At 60.1% G+C, this 21,183-nt stretch overlaps 1 protein-coding gene and 1 long non-coding RNA gene across 5 annotated transcripts; one reads left to right on the forward strand and one right to left on the reverse strand.

Moving 5' to 3' along the window:
* Positions 1 to 1,257: 1,257 nt before the first annotated feature.
* On the reverse strand, positions 1,258 to 8,445 carry LOC109434594 (uncharacterized). The gene is made up of 2 exons (XR_002135837.2): positions 8,333 to 8,445; positions 1,258 to 2,021 (listed from the first exon to the last, which is right to left on the reverse strand). It is a non-coding gene; the product is annotated as an uncharacterized LOC109434594 (long non-coding RNA).
* Positions 8,030 to 20,702, forward strand: CAPN10 (calpain 10). Of its 4 annotated transcripts, none has more exons than XM_074316130.1 (12): positions 8,030 to 9,006; positions 11,168 to 11,311; positions 12,427 to 12,623; positions 13,418 to 13,635; positions 15,092 to 15,191; positions 15,851 to 16,017; positions 16,222 to 16,502; positions 17,414 to 17,616; positions 17,728 to 17,968; positions 19,557 to 19,756; positions 19,992 to 20,037; positions 20,291 to 20,702. In XM_074316130.1, exons 1-12 carry the CDS (start codon positions 8,182 to 8,184, stop codon positions 20,318 to 20,320), a joined length of 2,652 nt encoding a protein of 883 aa, XP_074172231.1. In that variant the 5' UTR covers positions 8,030 to 8,181; the 3' UTR covers positions 20,321 to 20,702. The 4 variants fall into 4 exon arrangements, with proteins under 4 accessions (XP_074172231.1, XP_019567220.2, XP_074172224.1 ...); XM_019711661.2 differs by having other exon boundaries at positions 8,031 to 9,006; positions 11,168 to 11,299; XM_074316123.1 differs by having other exon boundaries at positions 8,032 to 9,006; positions 15,050 to 15,191.
* Positions 20,703 to 21,183: the final 481 nt, after the last annotated feature.

Below are 21,183 nucleotides of genomic sequence, written 5' to 3' on the forward strand. Positions count from 1 at the left end.
ACTGGACAGTGCTGTGCTTTTGTTCCAGCTCTCACTCCAGGATTACATGCTTCGGTCCCCAGTGATGTTACCTGACCCACTGACTAGACCCAGGCCCAGAGCCCCACTACACAAGGGGCCAAGACATAGCAGGATCAGCAACCTGGTGCCACCAGGTCACCAAATATCCCACTGACCTGTTCCCTGCACTTAAGACCTCTCTCCCCAGGAGATGGCCCAGTCCCCATCCAGTCCTGGCCAAAGCCCACGCCCAGGATCTCAGGTGGTTTCCACAAAGGAGTATCCACGTGCCACCCCTGCACCAGGGCCAGGTGGGGCTCCACTCAACCCAGGGACTTGTAAATTGGAAGGCCAGTCACCCCTGCAGGGACAGGACTGGGCCAGTGCAGGAACCCCCCGAGGAAACGACACGAGAGGTCTCGCAACCCCTGCCCATAGTCCTGGAGCCCTGCCAGGCAGGTGCTGAGAGGGGCCCTGTCCTGGGAGGGGCGCCCAGGCCAGGCACTCCGTCTTCTCTTGTCTTCTCAGCCAGCCCGGAACACGGCGGTGACCAAGGAGACCTCCTTAGGGGCAGAGCCGCTGCTCAGCCTCTTCCCTGTGAGGCTGTGTGCAAGTCAGTGGTCTCATACTTTTCAGTCCTGGGTTCTGGGTTCCTTTGGCAGTTCTGCTCTCACCTATGCGGTGGTCTGTCCCCCCACATGCTCGCGTCCAGCTCCTCGGGCCGGCAGCCACGCCCCAGCCCTCCCGGGTCACTGCTGAGGAGCCTTGGTCTTCCGGCCAGCTCCACCCTGCCGTCCTCCCAACTGCAAAGCTCAGGAGCGGCTCCCAGCAGTCATGAGGTTCCTCCATGTCCTTGCCAGTGATCCAGCCGGACTTGCCCTCTGGGGGCAGCGGGAAGGACTGCTGTCCAGCCGGGAGCCCCTGCATGCCTGGCCTTTCTCAATTCCTTCCCTCCCAGCTTGCAAACCCAGAACCCTTTCCTGCACGTCTTCCTTGTAGTATCTGGCCACACAGCCTGTGACCAGCACATGCTAATGTCCCCCCGCCCCGACCGAGATATTTCAGACATCACCGGCCTCGTGAGTCATCGCAGCTGAGTTTTCCCAGTGTTTGCCAACATTCTGCTTCCAGCAGCGGGCCACAGCCAGCCCGATCCAAGGGCATGCGTGTCCTGCGTGTAGAGCTGCACCCCTCTCGTGGGGGCTGGTTCTACCCCACACAGGCTATGAATGCCCCAGCAACAGGCGACTCTACAAGACCATTTGAAACCACAAAGGTTTATTTTACAGTCGGGCTACTTGTACACTTCAGGTGGCAGTGGGGTGGGGGGTCTTCCCGTCACTGGGTCCTCAGGGGCCCGTGCTAAGGGAGAGAGCATCTGGAACATTCCAGGCAGTTTGCCACAGATAAGCGAAGGGCTCACACGAGTTTTGGACACACAGGGACCATGCACCCCTTCTGTTCACACGGGCTCCACGCAACCACTCCTGCCACGTGCACAGCAATGGGGCTTGGCACATGGCCGAATGGCCCCCGCAAGGGCTGAGTGCACAATGTGGGGAAACAGCTGTGTTTTCCAGACAGCAGTGAGTGCTGAGGCGTAGCAGCGGTGTCCATGGAGCCAGGGGACGCCGTCCAGAAAGGGGAGGGGAGGGCCAGGAGTGTGGGATCGGCTGGGGCCAAGGGAGGCGGGGCCTTGACCAGTGGCTTCTGTGAGGAGGTTGGCCGAGGAGGTTGATGGCGGACGCCTAAGGAAGTGTGAGGGAGATGGGGCTCGTGCGGAGCCCCTGCTGCCTGGAGCTTCTCTAGGCCTTATGGTGCCAGTGAGGTCTCCTGTGCGCCTCAGGCCGCGTCCTGTGCAGTCCAGCTCGTCACTCTTAACGGTGTTAAGTCCCCCTCTCCCAGGCCAGCTGACTTGTGCAGAATGTCCAGAAGTTCAGATCTAAAGCTGCAGCTCACGCTGGGAGCTGGGCGGGAAGTGTGTGGGGCTGGGCCACACACTCCTGGGACCACACTGACACCTGAGCAATGGGCAAGCAGAGCCCTCAGACTCTGAGCCCTGGGGCTGAAATCTGCCACCCAAGGGGGCTTGAGAAAAACCAGGAAACAGGGAGTGGCACTTGAGACAAAGGGAGGATGAAAACCAACAGAGGACTTGATACTTTTTAAGGGAGCGATTACTAAAATAGAAAATAAAAGCTCAGCAAAGGTCACAATGAGGATGGGATGCATGGGCTGGACCAGCAAGAGACAGCCTCCTGGGGCAGCAAAGGGACTCTGAAAAGGGACCGCAAAGTAGCAGGATTTACTGAAGCCCCTGGCGCATGGAGACACACGTGAAGCCACACAGACGTTCAAATTGATCAGGGCGTCCTGGCTGCACACGGGGGCATCTCCACAGGCCCTCGCCCACCGGAGGGACCCCAGCCACTGCCTCCCTTTGCCATCAGACACCCCCACTCCGGCAGGCTGAGCCACCGTGGCAGCCACGCCCTGGGCGGCCCACCTATCAAGATGTCTTCCCTGATACAGACCAGCCTTTACTTGAAAGAGTCTGATGTTAGCTGTTAAGGCTGTATCTTTTTTCCACTTTCTCTAGTCACCTGGCGAGACCCAGAACAGGAGCCCCAGAGCAGAGAAATGACTACGAAACGTGGGGCTTGGTCAGGCCGTCCACAGCGCCAGGCCCAGCGTCTCTGAGGGCCTTCCAGGGGCTCGGGGCAGGGTGCTAAGAGGATCAGTGCCACCCACCCAGGCCCAGACAAGCCTCTCCTTGTTCAAAAACCAATGAGCAGGCAGACAGAGAAAGATTCCACCGTCTGCATACGGTGGCACCCGCGACGCAGAGCAGCCCACACTGAAACGTGCTCACTCCCAAGGACTGCAGGCAACTGGAGGTGACCTGCACCGTGTCCGGAGTAACACTTACCACGTGACCACGGGGAGCAAGCTGGGGGAGCTTCCTGTTAGAAGCATGTGTTGGTTTTAGACCAGGGAGTAAAAAACACCCCAGACTCAACCTAAAACATCACCCAAAAAGAACGCGCGCCTCCTGCAGCCGTGAGCAAAGTGACAAGGCCTGACTGGTTTGGGAACTCGGGCTGCCCGCATGGAGCCGCTGTGTCCTACCCACAGTTGTGCCGTCCTGGGCTTCCTGCCTTCTCCCTTCCCAGCTCCATTTGTCACATGGGACCCTGATGCCTACCGGTGGGATGTGAAGGTCACACCAACTTGCTGTCTCCTTATTGCAGATGGGTTTGACCCTTCAGGCCTTAGGGGTGGACCCTTCTTTGTTTCTCCTGGAGAAGCGCCCACAGTTGCTGGTAAGAGCAGGTGGTCCCTTCAGCTGAACCTTCAGGCGGGGGAAGGGGTGACACCCAAGCTTCCAGACCACCACTCCCCCTCCAGCTAGGATGATCCCGGAGGCAGTCTCCCTTTGGCCAACGGTCGTGACCTTCACTGGCCAGACCTCCCTCCACAGCCCAGGGCCATGGGCCTCACTGACCTCTCACAGCCCAGGACCAGCCAAGCACTTTGCATCATTTCTCACTTAATCCTGACAACCATCCTGGGCCCTCTGTACCTGGGGGGTTGTAGATGAGGAGACAGAGGCACGTAGAGCGGCCAGGACACCTGACCAGCAGGACCAGGTTTCCTGCAATACTTGCTCAGCTAACTTCAGAGTGCTCTGGGTTTTGGGGCCCTGCGGTGATGTTCTAGACACCTCCTGGCCCCACTGGGGTGGCCACCCAGGCTCCCCCATCTCTCAGACGGCAGTTAGTGCTCAGAGGGCAATTAGTTCCAGGATGTGTGGGCCGGTGGCTGGTCCTGCTAAGGTGGGAGCTTCGTGGGGGAGCCAGAGGCTGCCTTCCACCAGCCCTGGGCCCTCATGAGAATCCTGGACAGAAGGCTTGCTCAGAGGGGCAGGCGCCCCATTGCCCCACAGGCCCAAGACACTGGGCCTGCTCTCTGGCTGCTGGGGGATGGGACACGGGGCCTGAAACTACCCCGCAGTTCAGACCCGTCAATGTAGCTGACAATGTGTCTAACCCAAGTCCGCATCAAGGATTTTCCTGATCAAAGACTATTCTTTAACTATGAGTCCCATCAACCTTCCTAAACTGATCGGACCCAAAGCCAGTTCTTTTTCCAATTCTGCAGCTCCTGGGCTGCCTCAGGTCAGTTGGTGCCACCGTCCTGTGGCACCCTTCCTCTTTCTGACTCACGTGACTAGTCACCAAGTGCCTTTCTCCACTGCTGGCCCAGAACCTGGGCCTCTGAGCTCACTCTCCCAGTCTAGCCTCAAGACCAACTTCTGAGCCCCTGCAAGCGGAGCGATCTTTTCAAGTGCAAATATGCCGCCTGCCTCCACTCCTTCAGAGCCCTGGTTCTCACCTCCAGACCATATCAGAACCTTGGGCAGCCACACCCTCCCAGTTCCCAAACTGCTTCCCTAGGCTCACCACACCCATCTCACGCCCTGGGGACACAGTGGTCCAAAAATACAACCACAAATTCTCCGAGGCTCCTCCCTCAAAAGGTGGTTCTTGATGTGCCCCCCTTGAGTGTGGTCTGGACTTGGTGACATGCTTCCAACGAATGGAATATTGCAGACACCTGAGGTGGCTCATGAAACACAGTGCAGCCTCCATCTTCCCTGCCCCTTTGGATCACCAGCTCTGGGAGAAACCAGCTGTCACGTTGAGGACACTTGAGCAGCTTCCTGGAGGTCCACAAGACAAGAAACTGAGGCCTCCTGTGAGTGGCCCAGAAGTGGACCCTCCAGCTGACGTCAGTCCTGGCCAACATTCCCACTGCCATTTCCCGAGACCCTGAGCCAGAACCGCCCACTGGAGTCACTCCCACACTCCTAACCAACGGGAACTGTGAGATAATAAATCTCTGTCATTTGCAGTTGCTAAGTTTTGGGGTTATTTGTTACCAGCAGTAGATATCAGTACAGGGCAATCCTAGGATCCACCAGTTCTGGGGCTCAGGGACATCAACAAGACCTGTCTCTTTCTCCTTCTGCTCTAGATTCTCAGCATACTGGCCTTTGTCCTCTGGCTTGTCCCCTTGTGGCCACGATCTGGCAGCAGCAGTATCTGGCGAACGGCCCCGCCCAGGCACCCCAGGGCTGGCTGCAGGAGAACACCCACCCTCCGGCCTTTTGCAGACTGGAAGCCTCCTGGCAGCCCCGGGGGACTGTTTCTTATGCCCTGCTGAGCCTTTCTAAAGCTTCTGGCTCTGGAGCTAGGGACGCCCCAGACGCCCCAGCTGCCAGCAACTACGCAGAAGCAAAACCAGGGGCTCTTGGTGCTGACGCAGGAGCAGCTGTGGTGGATCCCAGTGGAATGTGGCAGTCGGCCCAGCACTTTCCCTCCTCCACCAGCTACTGCTGCCTGTCCCTTCACCTGGAGAGCCTCAGCGCTGCCCTGCTCACCTCCACCTAACTTGGGGTGATCTGTGGGCAGGACACTAGTGTCTAGTCTCTGCGCCCCCATGAGAATGCAGTGCCCAGACAGAGAACTGCCCGGTTACTACCCACTAGACAAACAGAGGAGAGATGTGGGGGTTCAGAGGGGGAGACCCTCCTGGCTAGGAAGTCGGAACACCCCTTGAAGAGCGACAGGGACAGTCATCCAGGCAGGATAAGGACTGGAAGCAGAGCCATGGAGTGCCAAGTCCGAAGCAGGGATAACCTGGGGGGCACACATGGACTGGGGCGAGGGGAGAGCAGGCAAGGTTCAGATTCCATAGGGCCTGCAGCACCCATGGGCTTAGGAAAGGAAAGCGGTTAGAAGTGAGCTGTATAGTCCACCACTGAGTGTGGTCAGTGGCCGCTGGTCCTGCCTGAAGGAGAACCTTTACCTTCATCCTCCTGTAACCCTCAAACAGCACTGTGATATGGGGGTGGTATCCCACCTTACAGTGAGGGCGCTGAGGCTCAGACTGTAAACAACTGCCTGTCCCAGGGCCTGCGTTTGTGGGTCGAGAACTAGCTGCCTCCAGACCTTCTTGTCCCACGGCCAGGGCTGCTTCCAGCCCGATACCCAGGAGCCAGAGGCCCCACTCTACAGAGCTGGGGTGGGCCCAGAAGGCACAGGGGCCCACACTCCTGATTGGCTTGGGGAGCATCTCTGCACCTAGGGGTGGGGGATAGGACCACAGAGCGTATGGGCCATGGGTGGTGCGGGTGCAGCTGTGCCGGACAGGCTGACGGCAGAGCTGCCATAATGCTGTCACTGCAAGCCTGGGTGAGTGGCACAGCACAGGCCCCCACTCAGGAGCCCCGATCCTGGGCTGGCCCCAGCTCTGCTGCTAACCACCTCTATGTGTTACCTGGGGCAGATCCCAGCACCCCAGGGCACGGAAAAAAATGGTCTCTGACCCCTTCAGGATCCCTAGACACAGCAGAGCCCAGGCTTTTGCTGATTGCTTTCAGCTACAGCACAGCCTCCAGTCTGCCAAGAGGTCGGAAGCATCTTCCTGGACAGCTAGTGCTACGGGGGTGGTGAATGGTCATGAGACATGTTGGGCAATGTGGTCACCCCTTTTTCTAGAACCTCAGCAGAGATAAGTACCCTAGGGCCCCAAACCAGGGGGTTGAGGCCTAGTGGGGTGCTACCACTAGCAGTTGCTACTCACGCAGGCCCTGCCGAGCCTCTCAGAGGGAGGAGCTGCAGCTGTCACAGGGGCTCCAAGGAAGCAGAAAGGTCAGGGGCAGGAGCTCTTGGATCAGGTTCAGTTTCCTATCCAGCAGTAGGGGCTTTTCGGATTTAACTGCAAAAGGGCTTTGAGAGGCAACCAACCGAATGGGAAAAGATATTTGCAAACAACGCCTCTGATAAGGAGCTAATATGCAAAATATATAAGGAACTCATACAACTCAACAATAAAAAGACAAACAATCCAATTAAAAAAATGGGCAGAGGACAGGAACAGAAACTGCGCCCAAGAAGACATACAAACAGCCAACAAATATATGAAAAACTGCCCACCTTTACTATTAGGGAAATGCAAATAAAAACCACAATGAGCTATCACCTCACCCCAGTCAGAATGGTTATCATCAACAAGACAAATAGTAACAAATGTTGGAGAGGCTGTGGAGAAAAAGGAACCCTCATACACTGTTGGTGGGAATGCAGACTGGTGCAGCCGTTATGGAAGGCAGTGTGGAGGTTCCTCAAAGAATTACGAATAGAATTGTCATATGACCCAGCAATCCCTCTCCTGGGTATCTACCCAAAAAGTCTGAAAACATTGATTCATAAAGCTATGTGTGCTCCAATGTTCATTATTTATGGTGGCCAAGACATGGAAACAATCAGTGTCCTTTGATAAATGAATGGATAAAGAAGTTGTGATATAAATACACAATGGAATACTGCTCTACCACAAGAAAGGATGAAATACTGCCATTTGTGACAACACGTATGGATACTGAGATCATTATGCTAAGGGAAATAAGTTATACAGAAAAAGTCAAGAACCACATGACTGCACTCATATGTGGGATATAAAACTGAAAGGAACAAGACAAGTAAATAAAGAAACAAAAACTCATAGACACAGACAAGAGTTTGGTGGTTACCAGAGGGTAGGGGGGAGGGAGATGGTAGAAGAGGGCAAAGGGGGTCAAACATATGGTGATGGAAGGAGAACTGGCTCTGGGTGGTGAACACATAATGCAACATATAGATGACATATTATAGAAATGCACATTTGAAACCGATGTAGTTTTGTTGACCATTGTCACCACAATAAATTAAAGGGGGGTGTTGATTTAACCACCCTTCATATCCAGGCGCTGGGTGAAAGCGGCCTGGGGTGCGACATCTGAGAAGCGGTCAGAGGTGGCAGAGCCGTCACTAGCAAGTCCCCTTCTCCTGCCCTGCCGGTCCTCTGTGAAGGCCGCACCCACACTGACGCAGCTCGGGGAGCAGGCGGACAACGCGCTTCTGGCTGACCGCCTGCCTTCCGGGGAACAAGGATGGCGAAGGGCAGTTTCCTGCAGCAACGGTGCGTCCTTGCGCAGGTGCGGAAATCACTGTCCTCGCCTCCCGCAGCACTGAGCGGCTACGAGCTAGGACCGCACGTCCCAGCAGGTCACTCACTGTCCAGCCCACCAGGACCAGAAGCCCGGCTATCTAGGGGCCAGCAGGATGCTCCAATCTCATGCCCTGCCCGGCGCGTCTGACCCCAGACTGCCTTGACCCAGCCTCCCGGGCCGGCAAGGCCCTCCCCGGGCCATCTCATTCCCCCGGACCTCAGGACACAACTTCACACCTGCAGACTTGCCACCTGCCGCAGACCGCACTCCACTCACCTTCCGAAGCGCGGCTCCCATTGGCTGCTCCCACAAAGGCGGCCCCGAAGCCGCGCGCCGGAAGAAGAGGAGCATTCTGGGAAGCAGCGCTGCATGCTGGGACCAGAGGTCCACGGCCGACCTCGGCCGAAGTGGCCTCTCCGGTCCCGTTAGTCTCCCGAACCCGTGAGTCCAAGCGGCACCGACGCCCCAGTCCGAACCACACTGGTTCAAGGACAAGACGGCCGTCGGCCTCTCAGCGGCGGATCTCGGCCGGGACGGTTCTGGGCCCCGCTGGCCCGGAAGGAGAAGTGCTGCTGGGAAGATGCTTCAGCCTCGCGAGAGTTCAGCTCGGAAGCCACGCCCCCAGAGGAGGTGGTTACCGGGGCGACCGAACGGACGGCGCCGGGGCCCAGGGCTCGCTGCGGTTCTCCCCCGGGTGGAGACCCGGCTGGAACTGGGAGCATCGGGCCGGCCGGAAAGCGGCAGCCGACTCGCCGTCTCCCTCCGGGGCCGCGCTCGCCCTCGCGCCGGGCTCGTGCTGCCCATGGGAGCCCGGGTCGCCCAAGATGCGGGCGCCGGCCAGGGAGCTCTTCCGAGACGCCGCCTTCCCCGCCTCGAGCTCCTCGCTCTTCTCCAGCTTCTCTACGCCGCTGGCCCAGTTCCGGGAGGACATCACGTGGAGACGGCCGCAGGTCAGGCGCTGGCGGGGCTTCAGGTCGGGTGTTTAGCCGTTGTTTCCGGCGCGGGTGCGAGCGCGGAGTCCGGGCCGGCGCGGCGGGACCGGGGGCCGGGTCGGCCGGGTCTGGGCGCGCGGTGGCCCGCAGGCCTGCCGCCCTCAGGACTGGGTTCCCAGGCGCCGTCCCACTTCCAGCCTTGCAGGGCGTCCTAGGGCCGGAGCTCCCGACCCCCGCCCGGGACGGCTGTGTTCAGGGGAGGGGAGGACCGGCCGGAGGAGAGCGAGCGAACCCAGCCCGCTGCCCTCCTGCTCCCACGGGCCGCTAACCGCACGTGGCTTCTCGCCGCACGGCTCTCGGTGTCGCGTGTTTGTTTGTGGCTGCTGCTCCCCGGCGGTGAGGTCCTCGCGTGATCTTCTAGCACTGCCAGGCTGAGCCCACAGAACAAGGGCGCTTTGCGCTGCACTTTTCTCTTGTGGATTCAGTGCACCTGCCTTTTCAGCTGTGGACGTTTTCAGGTGGTAATTTAAAGGGATGCTCTGGCCTAGCGCTACGCTCACATCTTTAGGAATGGCTTGCCTGCTGAATACGACTGTCCCAGGGACCAACCTGCCTTTCCTGAGTGTGCGTGGCCACCAGAACTGCGCGACTTGCACCAAGGCGCTTTTGTGCAGCACTGAGAGGGCCTGCTTGGCCTGAGAGGAGGCCAGGGCCTTGTAGGATACGCCAGTGGGATTTGGGTGAAAAACGGCTCTCAGGTGCAAGGGGAGGCCCTTGGGGGGCGGGGCAGCCCTAGAAGACGGATTCAACTGGGGGGGTGTTTGAAGAAGCTCACGCCTACTGCCTGTGGGGAGTGGGTTGTGGGGCCAGAACGCAAGTGGCCATTGCAGTCCTGGACAAGGACGGAGGGGCTCCCATTAGGGTGACGTCTGTTACCAGTGGAGGAGTTTGGAAAGTGCTCTGGTAGGTCCTGGTGACTGGCTGGAAGTGGAGGCTGAGGGTGATGAATCGATCGAGAATGACCCAGATGTCCAGCCTGAGCACCGAGGTGCAGGGAAGCCCTGTTTGATGCACTGGGGAAAAGCGGGCTGTGGGGAGAGCTGGAGGTGGAATCGAGCGTCACGTGTCCATTGGAGCTCAGCAGGCGGGTGGATGTGAGAGCTGGGAGCTCAGGAAGACCCTGCTCTGGGAACTGGGGCTGTAACACGTGGCTTGTGGGCCAGGGCTGGAAGAGTATGTCAGGAGAAAGTTTGGGGAGAGAAGGAGGAGGCCTCAGAACTGAGCCTGGCTGAGCCCTGACCGTTCCAAGTGGGGTCACGCAGGTGCCCGGACAGGTAGACCTGAGAAGCAGCAGACAGTGAGGTGAACAGGCAGCCAGGAGCACATGGAATCATGGGAGCCACCAGGCCACTGCTGTTCTGAGGCTGCCGGGTGTTGGGGAAGATGAGGACACACGACAGGCAGGACACTGGTGACTGGCTCAGGGGCTGGAGGAGCTGGTGTGGAGAGTGAGCCGGAGGGAGGAGGAGCAGCGGCAGCTCTTTCCAGAAGTTGGTCAGTGAACGGAAACCTAGAGGGAAAGAGTGTGCGGGGCAGTGTCTTAGAGAAGACAGAGCTTCTCCCTGGTGCCTTGTGCGGCTGGGATTCTGCCGGCAGAGGTGGCAGAGGGAGGGCGTCGCAGGCTCTGAGGCGACAGAGGGGCAGGGCAGGTGGCGTCTGATGAAGCCTGAAGCGAGGTGGCGTGGGCGTGGCGAGAAGAGCTGGAGAGCAGCGAAGGCGTGAGCTAGTCTGGGGAGTGGGAAATCGAGCCTTTTAGAGAAACAGTAGGCTTTCCAGCAGTGTACAGGATCCCTCGAGATTTACCGCTGGGAATTGAAAGTGAAATCATTTTCTAGGTGAACATTTCGCTGCTTTGAGAAGGGGGATGGTAGGATTCATCCAGGTTTGGGGGTTTTGCCAATTAAGGAAGGTGGACAGAGACAGGGACCCCATGATCTATGCTGGATGGAGTGACGTGAGCTGACGCATATGTGCAAGAAGCCGGCCGCCTCTCTTCCCTGTGGGGCGGTGTGGATCAGCGGAAGAGCTCCTTGCAGCCCATCACCTAGACCCTCCGTTTTGCCTTTTAAAGACTCACCATCAAGCATGATGTAACTCTGGACAATTTCCTCTATTTCAGGAAATTTGTGCCACGCCCCGGCTGTTTCCAGATAACCCCCAGGAAGGGCAGGTGAAGCAAGGGCTGCTCGGGGATTGCTGGTTCCTGTGTGCTTGTGCTGCCCTGCAGAAGAGTCGGCACCTCCTGGAGCAGGTGTCTGCAACAGTGCGGTTTCCTCCTGCTCTCATCGTCCTGTCTGCCGTGCACAGGAAGGAAGTGGGGGGCCAGGCATCTGAACCCCTTGTTCCATGGTGCTCTACTGTGGCTGCTAGTGTGGGCCGTGGGCTCCGAGGCCCAGACGCGGTGTCCCTCTTTCCTGCAGGGGTCTGTGGGGTGCTTTCTGTCCTGCTCTGCCATCTCCTGAGTCCTGGGGGCTGAGGTACTCAGAGCCACACATGTGGAATAAAAAGCCAGACATGCCAGCCCGATGGGAAAGGGCTAGCCAGGGGAGCGTGTGCGCCTGGCGTGGAATAAGCTTCTTTAGCTAGCTGGCTTTAGCTTGACTATAAATTGGTAAAAGATGGTTCAGACTGTCAGTGATGCCGGGTGGGCCCCACAAGTGCTCACACTCCTTCCCCGGGGCTCTCACGGCTTTCTGTTTGGCTCCTTGCTGAGTGTTGCTGATGAATGCAGCAGCATTCGTGGACAGTGGTGACCCCGTCCAGAGCGCCTCCCTGTCCCAGGCCCCGAGCTATGCACGGCACGTCACTGGCTTTCATTTCCACAGGCCCCGCCGGCTTTGCCTTTTTTTTACAAATGAGGGCACTAGAACCATTGTCATTGTTTTTCCGGCTACTGGATGGCAGAGCCAGGACCAAACAAGTCCCTCGGTGCAAAGCCCGCACTGCCTCTGTGTCCGGATGCTGGCAGAGGCCCTGAGCTCCAGGCTCCTGCAGGGGGTTGCTGTGCCCATGGTGGCCTGCCGTCTGCAGTCGGCTCTGTCCAGACTTGGGTCTCATGCTTGTAAAAGTTACGTGTGTTTTGGATTCAGGTCTCGTGCTTATTTGGGACAGTAGGACTCAATGGTGGACTTGAAGCTTTTAGAGACACTTGGCTTCCTCACTGTGGTCTGAAAATATTTTATTGAAAAGTCTGCTATTTTCTGTCCAGTGACTGGTTTTCCGTGAGCACTGGCGGCTGGGTGTGGAGAAAGGTCGAGGCCCCTGCAGAACCGTAGGGGCCTGTGGGACAGTTGAGTTACACTCTGGTTAACACACTTGGAATGCGCCGCACGATGTTTGTGTCTCACGGTCTCCGTTTGCCTTTCCTGTACACGGTAGGTCATTCCTCCCGGACAGCCGAGCTGGCTCGACCAGACGTACCGTGGCTCCTTCACCTGTCGAGTTTGGCAGTTTGGACACTGGGTGGAGGTGACCATAGATGACCGTCTGCCTTGTCTTGCAGGGAGACTCTGCTTCTCCCGGTGCCAGAGAGAAGATGTGTTCTGGCTTCCGTTGCTGGAGAAAGTCTATGCCAAGTACGCATGCTGGAGGCTGGAGGGGCCGCGGCCACCTTAGGCTGCCGGAAGCATCACCACTTGGGCTGCAGCGCCCTTGTCAGGTCCAAGGGTCTGGGGGCCAGGCCTGGGCAGGGCGGGGTAGGGCTGTCCAGAGACAGACACTCGGAGACTGGGCCTGTGCTTGGCCTTCCCTCCCCGCCCACGCCCTCTTCCCCTGCCCTCATTTCAAAGTTGGGCATGAAGGTATCACCCCAGGAAGAGGATGTGTGTTTTCTTCTCTTTCCTCAAACCTCAGCAACAAAGATTTTTACACCTGTTTGTTTCCTACCACTGGGGACAGGCAGCCTCTCTGCAAGTTGTTGGGGAAGAAAGAGGCCACCTTCTGTCAGTCCTTGTTTCTCAGGGTCCCGCCTGCGACCGAGCCCCTGACCCACAGTCTGAGTTGCACTGTCCTCTTAGAAGGCATTTGTCGTCTTGCTGGCAGACTGGGCTGATAGGCAGGAGGCCTGCGGTCAGGGCGGTGGGCCTGAGCCCCTCCGTCCCACGGCCGCTGTCAGGGGGTGGGGCTTGGTCCTGACAGACGGGGTGCTCCCTGCCTCACACTCCAGCCCACGTGGGAGGGGGCAGGGTGTTGCTGGGACGCTGCGTGGTAGCGTGTGAAGGACGTGGCGAGGAAGAGGCGGCAGGGAAGAGAAGAGACTGAAGTGGGGGTTCAGGGCATGATGTGGCTGTTGTAGGCTGGGGGTAGAAGCGAGGCGGGAGCCTCACGCACCCCAGTGCCGGAGGCTCACCCCACTCGTCTGTCTCCCCAGGGTCTATGGGTCCTACGAGCACCTGTGGGCAGGACAGGTGGCGGAAGCCCTGGTGGACCTAACCGGGGGCCTGGCGGAAAGGTGGAACCTCAAGGACTTGGCACAAAGCAGTGGCCAGCAGGACAGACCCGGCGACTCGGAGCCCAGGACTTGCCGGCACCTGCTGGGCCTCAAGCAGCGCTGTCTCATCAGCTGCTCCGTGTTCAGCCCCAGAGCAGGTGAGACGCTGGCAGCGGGAGGCGTGGCACGTGCCCTCACACCTCCGCGGGCCCTTCACTGTGGCCCTGACAGGACTAAGTGGAACGAGGACATTTGTCCTTCCATGCTGCTGTCCCGGGTGTGACCTCCTGCTGCCCACCCTTCTCCCTGACCAGGACCCACCCAGGGAGGGGTAACCGCCCTGCAGAGACGGTCTAGGAGGCAGATGGTACCATGTCTGCCCAGCTGGTAACCTGGCAAAATCAACACTCAGGTTATCGATTTAGTGATAGATGCACTCGTTAGAGAAAGGCTGTGGAAAGGAAAACATCACTCGAGCATTAACTGCTGTGACTTTTTAGTGCTTGCTCAGTGTTTCATAAACACGCACTTTCGGCATTCTGCATTAAATGCCGTTTTCTCTTGTTACATAAGCTACGTATTTCATTAGTGGATCTTCCTTCATCCTTCCCTTAACGTGGGTATTTTGGGTCACTCCAGTTGTGTGCACTTATAAATACCATTGCAGTGAACATCTTTATGAATGAAAGTTTCCTATTTAGGATTCTTTTCATAATGGAATCTTTGCTCAGAGACTATGAACGTTGCAATAAACTCTCCAGTGTTGACAGTTACGCTGCTCTGGCTCATGTGTGAGGGTTGGCACAGGCCTGGCAATGGATCTGCCACACGCAGAGCCTGGGACAGGGCTGAGGGGAGCCTGCCCTGAGGGAGAGGGGCTGTGTTTAGCATCAGCTGCCCCGGGGTGGGGTAGACGGGTGCTGGGTGTCGCCTGGAGCCCAGTGAGGTGGCAAGGGGCCGGGGATGTGGGCAGGACACCCAGGGCCAATGACAGTGCCTTATGAATGAAGCACTTAAAGGAGTTCTCTCCGCTCTGGGCCGCCACCCTCCACCGTCCGCCCCAGACGGTGCCATCCTGCTTGGCTCCTCCACACGTAGGCAGTCTGTCCTTGGTCTGGGCAAGTGGAGTCATTTCCCGCGGGCCTCAGCCCTCCCACTGCCCGACCGCTCCCTGCCTCCCCAGCTCGCCTTGCTGACTGGAGGTGTCCCTTGTCCCTCCTTGGTCACAGACCATCGGCGACCGTGCTAGTAGCGGCACATTTCAGAACTGGCCATGTGCCGCCTGCGTCCCTCGTCCATCCAGGCAGGGGCGGAGGCCCCGAGAAGGGACTGAGTAGCCGGCCTGGTCCAGCTGAGCCGGTGTCCAGAGCCACCCTTTGTTGTGGCTCTGCGCTGGCAAAGGCCATGCCTGAGTGAACCTGTCCACAGCGGGCAGCAGAGGGGCCTCCCCTGTGGGGGTCCCGATGCCTGTGTGGCCGCAGCTGGGTGGGCTGGAGCAGCCCCGGGAAGGAGACAGCGGTGCGTCCACTTGGTCTGGGAACTTCCCGCCTTGACCGCACCGTCCCTTGCCAGGCTCCCGGGAGCTGGGGGAGTTTCACGCCTTTATTGTCTCAGACCTGCGCGAGCTGCAGACTCCTGCCGGTCCCAGTCTCCTGCTCCTGTGCATTCAGAACCCCTGGGGCCGGCGCTGCTGGCAGGGGCCCTGGAGAGAGGGGTGAGTTGCCCATGCGGGGACCCCAGTGGCAGCCGAGAGCTGTCACAGCAGTGTGGGTGCCTGGCCCAATGCCGGGGCTCGTGCCAGGGCGTTTCCATGGTCAGGACAGGGCTCGGTGGGGTCCCATGAGGCCCCCTCGGCCCCTGCTCATGGGCCACATGTCCTGTGCTTGGCCCGAGATGGCCCCAGGAGGCTGGCTGACCCTGGGCCCTGGGGTCCTGTCTTGACTGCCCGTGGAATGGTGGATGCCTAGTCAGGCTGTGGATGACAGGGACCTATGGGACGCCTGTGCCACGGCTACGTCCTGGTGCTGGGACAGCTCCCCTTCGCCAGCGGGGTGGTGAGCAGACCCCCACAATTGGTCTGAGCAGCTCCACCCGAGGCAGTGGACACACATCCTTCCCTCACCGCTCACTCATCCATCCACTCAGCCAGGCTATGACAGTCATGCAGAGGCGGGAGCCCGTGAGGGGTGACAAGTGACTGCCCCGAGGCTGGTCCAGCCCAGAGCACATCTGAGCATGGGAAGGGGCCATGGTGTGGGGCCGTCCAGGGCTGCAGGGACAGGAGCTCTCAAGATGCTGTCTGGGTCCCCGTCTGCCCCAGTCAGTGCCGTCAGCTCTCAGATGAGGCCTCCGCTGAGGTGAGATTCCTTCCAGGGGCGAAGGTTGGAGCCGGGTGGAGGCGGCGGACCAGTCTGAGCTGCTGTCCCAGCTCCAGGAGGGCGAGTTCTGGGTGGAAGAGGAAGAGTTCCTCCGGGAGTTCGACGAGGTCACCATTGGCTACCCGGTCACAGAGACCGGCCACCTGCAAAGCCTCTACTCGGGTAAATTACTCGGGGGCAGCCTTTGTGCGCGTGCAGCGGACTCTGCCTTCTGAGGTCGGGCCCCAGGCGCATTTGGCTTCTGTTCTGTGCCGTCCCCTCCCATCCCAGGCGGCTGGAGGTGGGGACACAGCGCGGCTCTTGGAGGACTGGCGTGTGTGGGTGTGAGGGGGCGTGGGAATCCGACGCCCTGTGCTCTCGCCACAGAGAAGCTGCTGTGCCACACTCAGGCGCTGCCTGGGGCCTGGGTCAAGGGCCAGTCGGCAGGAGGTTGCCGGAACAACAGCGACTTCCCCAGCAACCCCAAATTCTGGCTGCGGGTCTGGGAACCGAGTGAGGTGTGCGCTGCCGTCTTGCAGAGGCCCAGGGTGCGCACATCCGACTGGGCCGGCCGGGCCCGGGCACCTGCAGGGGACGACCGCACTGCGTGGAGCCCGGCGCACACCCCAGGCCAGGACTACCCTGCTGTGGGCCTACATCTCTGGAAGGTAACTCTACGGCCAGTGGCTCCCGCTCGGGCAGGGGTCAGGGGCGGGGCCCGTCGAGGCCTGAATCCCAGGACCTGCAGTGCTGGGACACACGTGGTGCCAGGAGCCAGCGCCACATGCCCCCACTGCCTGGCCATCCTGGGGATCAGGCCTGTGGGTGCTCCCAGCGCTGATCTGGGGCTGCAGGACTCGGTTCCCTCTACCTTGCCAGGTGTGTCTGTCGACCAAAGGCAAACAGAACCAAAGCCCCCACAGAGCCGCCTGGTGGGCCAGGCTGTGGGCCCCTGACCCAGGCTCTTTCCTGGGAGCCGGGTTATTAGAACCACTGCTGAGACGCCAGGCCCTGGGCTCAGCCACTTCCCGTGGGACCTCCACAGGCCTCTTCCCCTTCCCTCCTCCCTCAGTCTCCCTACCCATGGGGTGGTAGCGTTCTGCTCTCATAGTGTGGTCCAAGGAGCCGCCTGGGCCCGATGGAGACGCCTGTCCTCTCCCAAGGGCCAGGAGCGTCTTGCACAGGAACGTGCTGCCCGCTCGCCTGTTTTTTCATCTCGTGTGTCCCGCCGAGGTCTGACAGCTCCCAGTCTGACAGCTCCCAGCACCGTGTTCCCTGTCCCTTTGTGGGCATGGCTTACATTACGTTCCTTTTCTTCTGCAAAAGGTGTTGTGGGCAGGCCTTTTGTCCAGCGGCCCCAGGGTGCTTTAGCCATGTGCTTTGGGGCACAGCCGGCACATTTGTCTGTTTTCCCTGGAGCAGAAGGGTTTGCAGCTCGCATCTGGGACAGGGCTGAGTGAAAGCCTGGGAGTCGTGGGCATTTTCAGCTGGTCCCTGAGAGGCTGGGGAGGGGCCCACAGGCCCTAATGCTGGGAGCATGGTGCTGGGCCGGTCTCTTTGACGGGCCCTCTCTCCTCAGGTGGAGAAGCGGCGGGTCAGCCTGCCCCGGCTTCTGTCCACGCCCCCTGTGGCTGGCACCGTGTGCCATGCATACGACCGTGAGGTCCATCTCCGCTGTGAGCTCGCCCCTGGCTACTACCTGGCTGTCCCCAGCACCTTTCTGAAGGACGTACCGGGGCAGTTTCTGCTCCGGGTCTTCTCCAGCGGGAGAGTCTCTCTCAGGTGAGGGGCCACAGGGCTGGCAGTCCCCTCCTAGGTCCTGCGTGTTCGGCTGTGCCCGAGGCAGGCCCAGTTGTGCTGCAGCCACCCCCTGTGCTTGTCTTTTCTGGGCAGTGCCATCAAGCCGGTGGCCGAGGTCCCCGACCCTGAAGGGGAGTGGGAGACAGTGCAGCTGCGGGGCTCCTGGAGGATTGGCCAGACGGCGGGGGGCAGCAGGAACTTCGCATCCTACCCCACCAACCCCTGCTTGCCACTCTCGGTGCCGGGCGGCGCGGGCCCCCGCTGTGTCCGGATCACTCTGCGCCAGCACTGCCCGCACAGCGACTGCCATCCCATTGGCTTCCACGTCTTCCAGGCAAGCTCCTCGCGCTCCTGGGAGGGCCCCTCAGAGGAGCTGTGTCCATGCAGATAGCGGGCTGTGAAGCACAGGCCTGGACACATCATTTGTGCACGTTGGCCAGGCTGGCCGGTCACGTGCAAGACTCATTTCTAGGTTTCATAAGACTCGTAATTCACTGGGGTCACAGGTCAGCTCAGGTAGCCGCTTGTCCACTCACCTGGCTTAGAACACCTGTGTCGTGAGGACCGTGCCTCCCACTGGCGTCACTGGGCAGTGATCACCTGTACATCAGCAGCTGCCCCAAAGCTCTGGAACCCCGGCCTCCCCCGTGCCCCGTGCCACGAGGCTGCTCCTGGGGCAGTGGGCGCCCTCGGGAGCCAGGAAGAAGTGACGGCCATGGTGTGGGCTTGTGGGAAGGGAGGGAAGGGAGGGAGGGGAGGCTAAGTGACGGCCACTCTGCCGCCCAAGACTTTCAGATCAGAAAGAAAAGGGAAAGCCAGGTGTGTGGGTGAGGCGCTCACAAGGTTACCCACGATCCCCCGGGCCAGGGCGCTCAGCCTCAGACTGCAGTGGGCTCAGCCCTGTGGGGCGGGGCCTGAACCCCAGCCAGGTCCAGGGAAAAGGTGGCTTCCAGGATCTGGGGCTGAAAACGTGTTGTTCCCACCTTCAGCTCAGAATGGGGTGTGTGCCTGGGGAGCCCCACAGAAGGGGACTGCTGTCCTCCAAGTATTAGGTGGGGTCTGCTGAGTGCCCGCCACGGGTGGCGAGAAGGGTGCGTGGAGGCCAGGGAAGGGCCAGTGAGTCGTAAGCACCACCCGGAGCATCTTCCTTGGTCAGTCTGCCCTCTCTTCTGCCATGCAGGCAAGTCACGCTTAGCAGACCAATAGTTGGAGGGAGGGGCAGAGGTCAAGTGCCAGAGGTCAGAGGTCACAGGATCCCATGGTGCTGTTGAGCCTCCCCAGCCCACACGCAGTGTGCTCCTGGGGTCCCCACTTCAGGGCGGCGGCCGGTGTCCCAGGGGGACGTGGGCTGGGAGGCTGACCCGGGCCTTGTTCCAGGATCCACTGGGGTGGAGGGGACACATGTAGCATGAAGTACAGTGACCTAGGAGAAGAGTCGGATTTTCTCAAAAGGTTCTGTCCCCTTCGGGGGGCGGGGGGGGGTGGGTGCAGGGCACAGCCGCTGTGCTCCTGGAGAGCAGAGGCACCCAGGAGCTTTGAAAAAAGTGCTGGTGGCCAATCAGACGACTCTGGGAGGGGCCTAGGCCAGGTGATTGTGGTGGTTCCCCCAGGTGTGGGCACCTGACACCTGATGGGACCTCCTGGCAAGGGTGGTGGGGCCTTAGTGGTGAGCCCAGCTTTGTGGGGCTGGCAGTTCCTCCTCAGACACGAGCATGTGTGTGTGTGATGTGGCTGGGGTGGGGGGAACAGGTACCAAGCCCCAGGAGATCCAAGCAGACAGCAGCTGGCTGCTCCTGCCCGGATGTCCACAGCCCGGCCTGCTTCCGGCCTTGGAAGGAGAGCGTCCTGAGCCTGAGGACGGCTGAGGGCACTCTGTGTCTGCCCAGGAACAGGCCTACCAATCTGTGCCCGTGCCTCCCCAGGTTCCAGCAGATGGTGGGGGCCAGGGCACAGCCTCTCTGTTGCTCCAGAAGCCTCTGCTGAGCTGTGTGCCACACTGCTACGCCCAGGAAGTGAGCCGGCTTTGCCACCTGTCTGCGGGGACCTACAGGGTGGTGCCCTCCACCTACCTGCCGGACACAGAGGGCAGCTTCACCGTGACCATAGCGACCAGGATAGACAGGTGGGGCCATGCAGCAGGCTGTGGTCCCCAGTGCCACCTTCGCCCTGTTTTCTCCTGCCTGCCCCACCGCCCCAGCTCAGCTGTCCTGGCAGAGATGAGGCTGACACGCGTGCCTGCAGACGCCTTGCCCGTCAGCCTGTGGGGGGGCGCATGGATGGGCCTGGGCATGCCTGTCCTCCCCCACCCCCCATGTGGGTGGGGGGCCCGGAGGGCTGACGGATGTTCTTTCCTGCAGGCGCTCCATCCACAGCCAGGAAAGGCTGGGGCAGCTCCTCCAGGAGGTATGATGGGCCCTGGGGTACTCGCTCGTCCCGCCCCCTCACAGCAGCCACCCTGCAGGTCAGGCCATGCCTGGGGACACAAGCTGCACTTGTCTCTTCCCCTGAGAGGCACCTGGCAGAGCTTCTAAGGGGCTAAGACGCTGATGCTGTGGTCAGGGCCCCAGGCAGTGCCAGTGGGTGCTGAGCACGCAGGCCACACCCGCCGTCCATCAGGCGCAGCCGCTGCCCTACGTCCCCGTCTCTCCTTTTGCAGGCCTCCTTCCTGGCAGTGATGAAAACCTAACTGGATGACCCTAAGTGTCAACTCTGGTGACTGAGGGCCCTGGGGCTCACAGTGGCCCACGGCGTCCCCGCACGGTGCCACCAGCCTCAGGGCTACGACTTCCCCTGCTGAGCTCAGCAGCCGTGTGTGCCTGCGGGTCCAGGTGACGAGCCCTGGGGTTGCGCAGGTGCTGCAGGAACGGCAAGAAAACCCCTGTGGGCATCTTGTCCCACCGCCCGGCGACAGTGTCACGGGAACCCCCACATCTTCTCTCATGGTTCCCGAGAGAGGCTTTAACGGCAGACAGGCGGGACTATGTCACGACACACCCTGTTTAAAACTATTTGTTAGAAATGTTTATAGGATGTAACTTTATAAATAAATGTGAGTGCTGAGTGGTTTACAGGTGACTCTTTCCGGCTGGTCTCACTGAGGGAGCAGGGGAGGCCCTCAGGCCTGCCCACCCAGCTGCTGACACACGGGACAGCGGCCTCTGGGAGGGGCTCGGTGGGGGGTGGGGGAGGCATGGCTCCCGGGGGTGCCCAGGGTGAGCAGGAGGGAGTGGCGGGAAGCAGCCTGGCACCCCATCTCCTCCTCACCTGGCAGCCATTCAGTCACCTGGCGAGCAGGCAAATGGTATCAGCAGGCATGGAAAGTGCTGTGCAGGCCCCCAGAGAGCCTGAGGCAGGCGGGCGCTGCCAGACACAGTCATTTTCTCGGCTTCGGAGGGGCTCTCCCCAGGGCCTCTGACCCGGCGCCCTCGCCATCCCCATGTGGCAGGCCCCCATCTTGCCCTCCATTAGCATCTCGTCGTCAGCGTGATCCGGGGCCCAGCCAGCGGGTGTCTGTCCTACATTATGACAGAAGGTCTTGGAAAAAAATAG

Source organism: Rhinolophus sinicus, linkage group LG01 (genome assembly GCF_036562045.2).
Source record: "Rhinolophus sinicus isolate RSC01 linkage group LG01, ASM3656204v1, whole genome shotgun sequence".
Taxonomy (NCBI): Eukaryota; Metazoa; Chordata; class Mammalia; order Chiroptera; family Rhinolophidae; genus Rhinolophus; species Rhinolophus sinicus.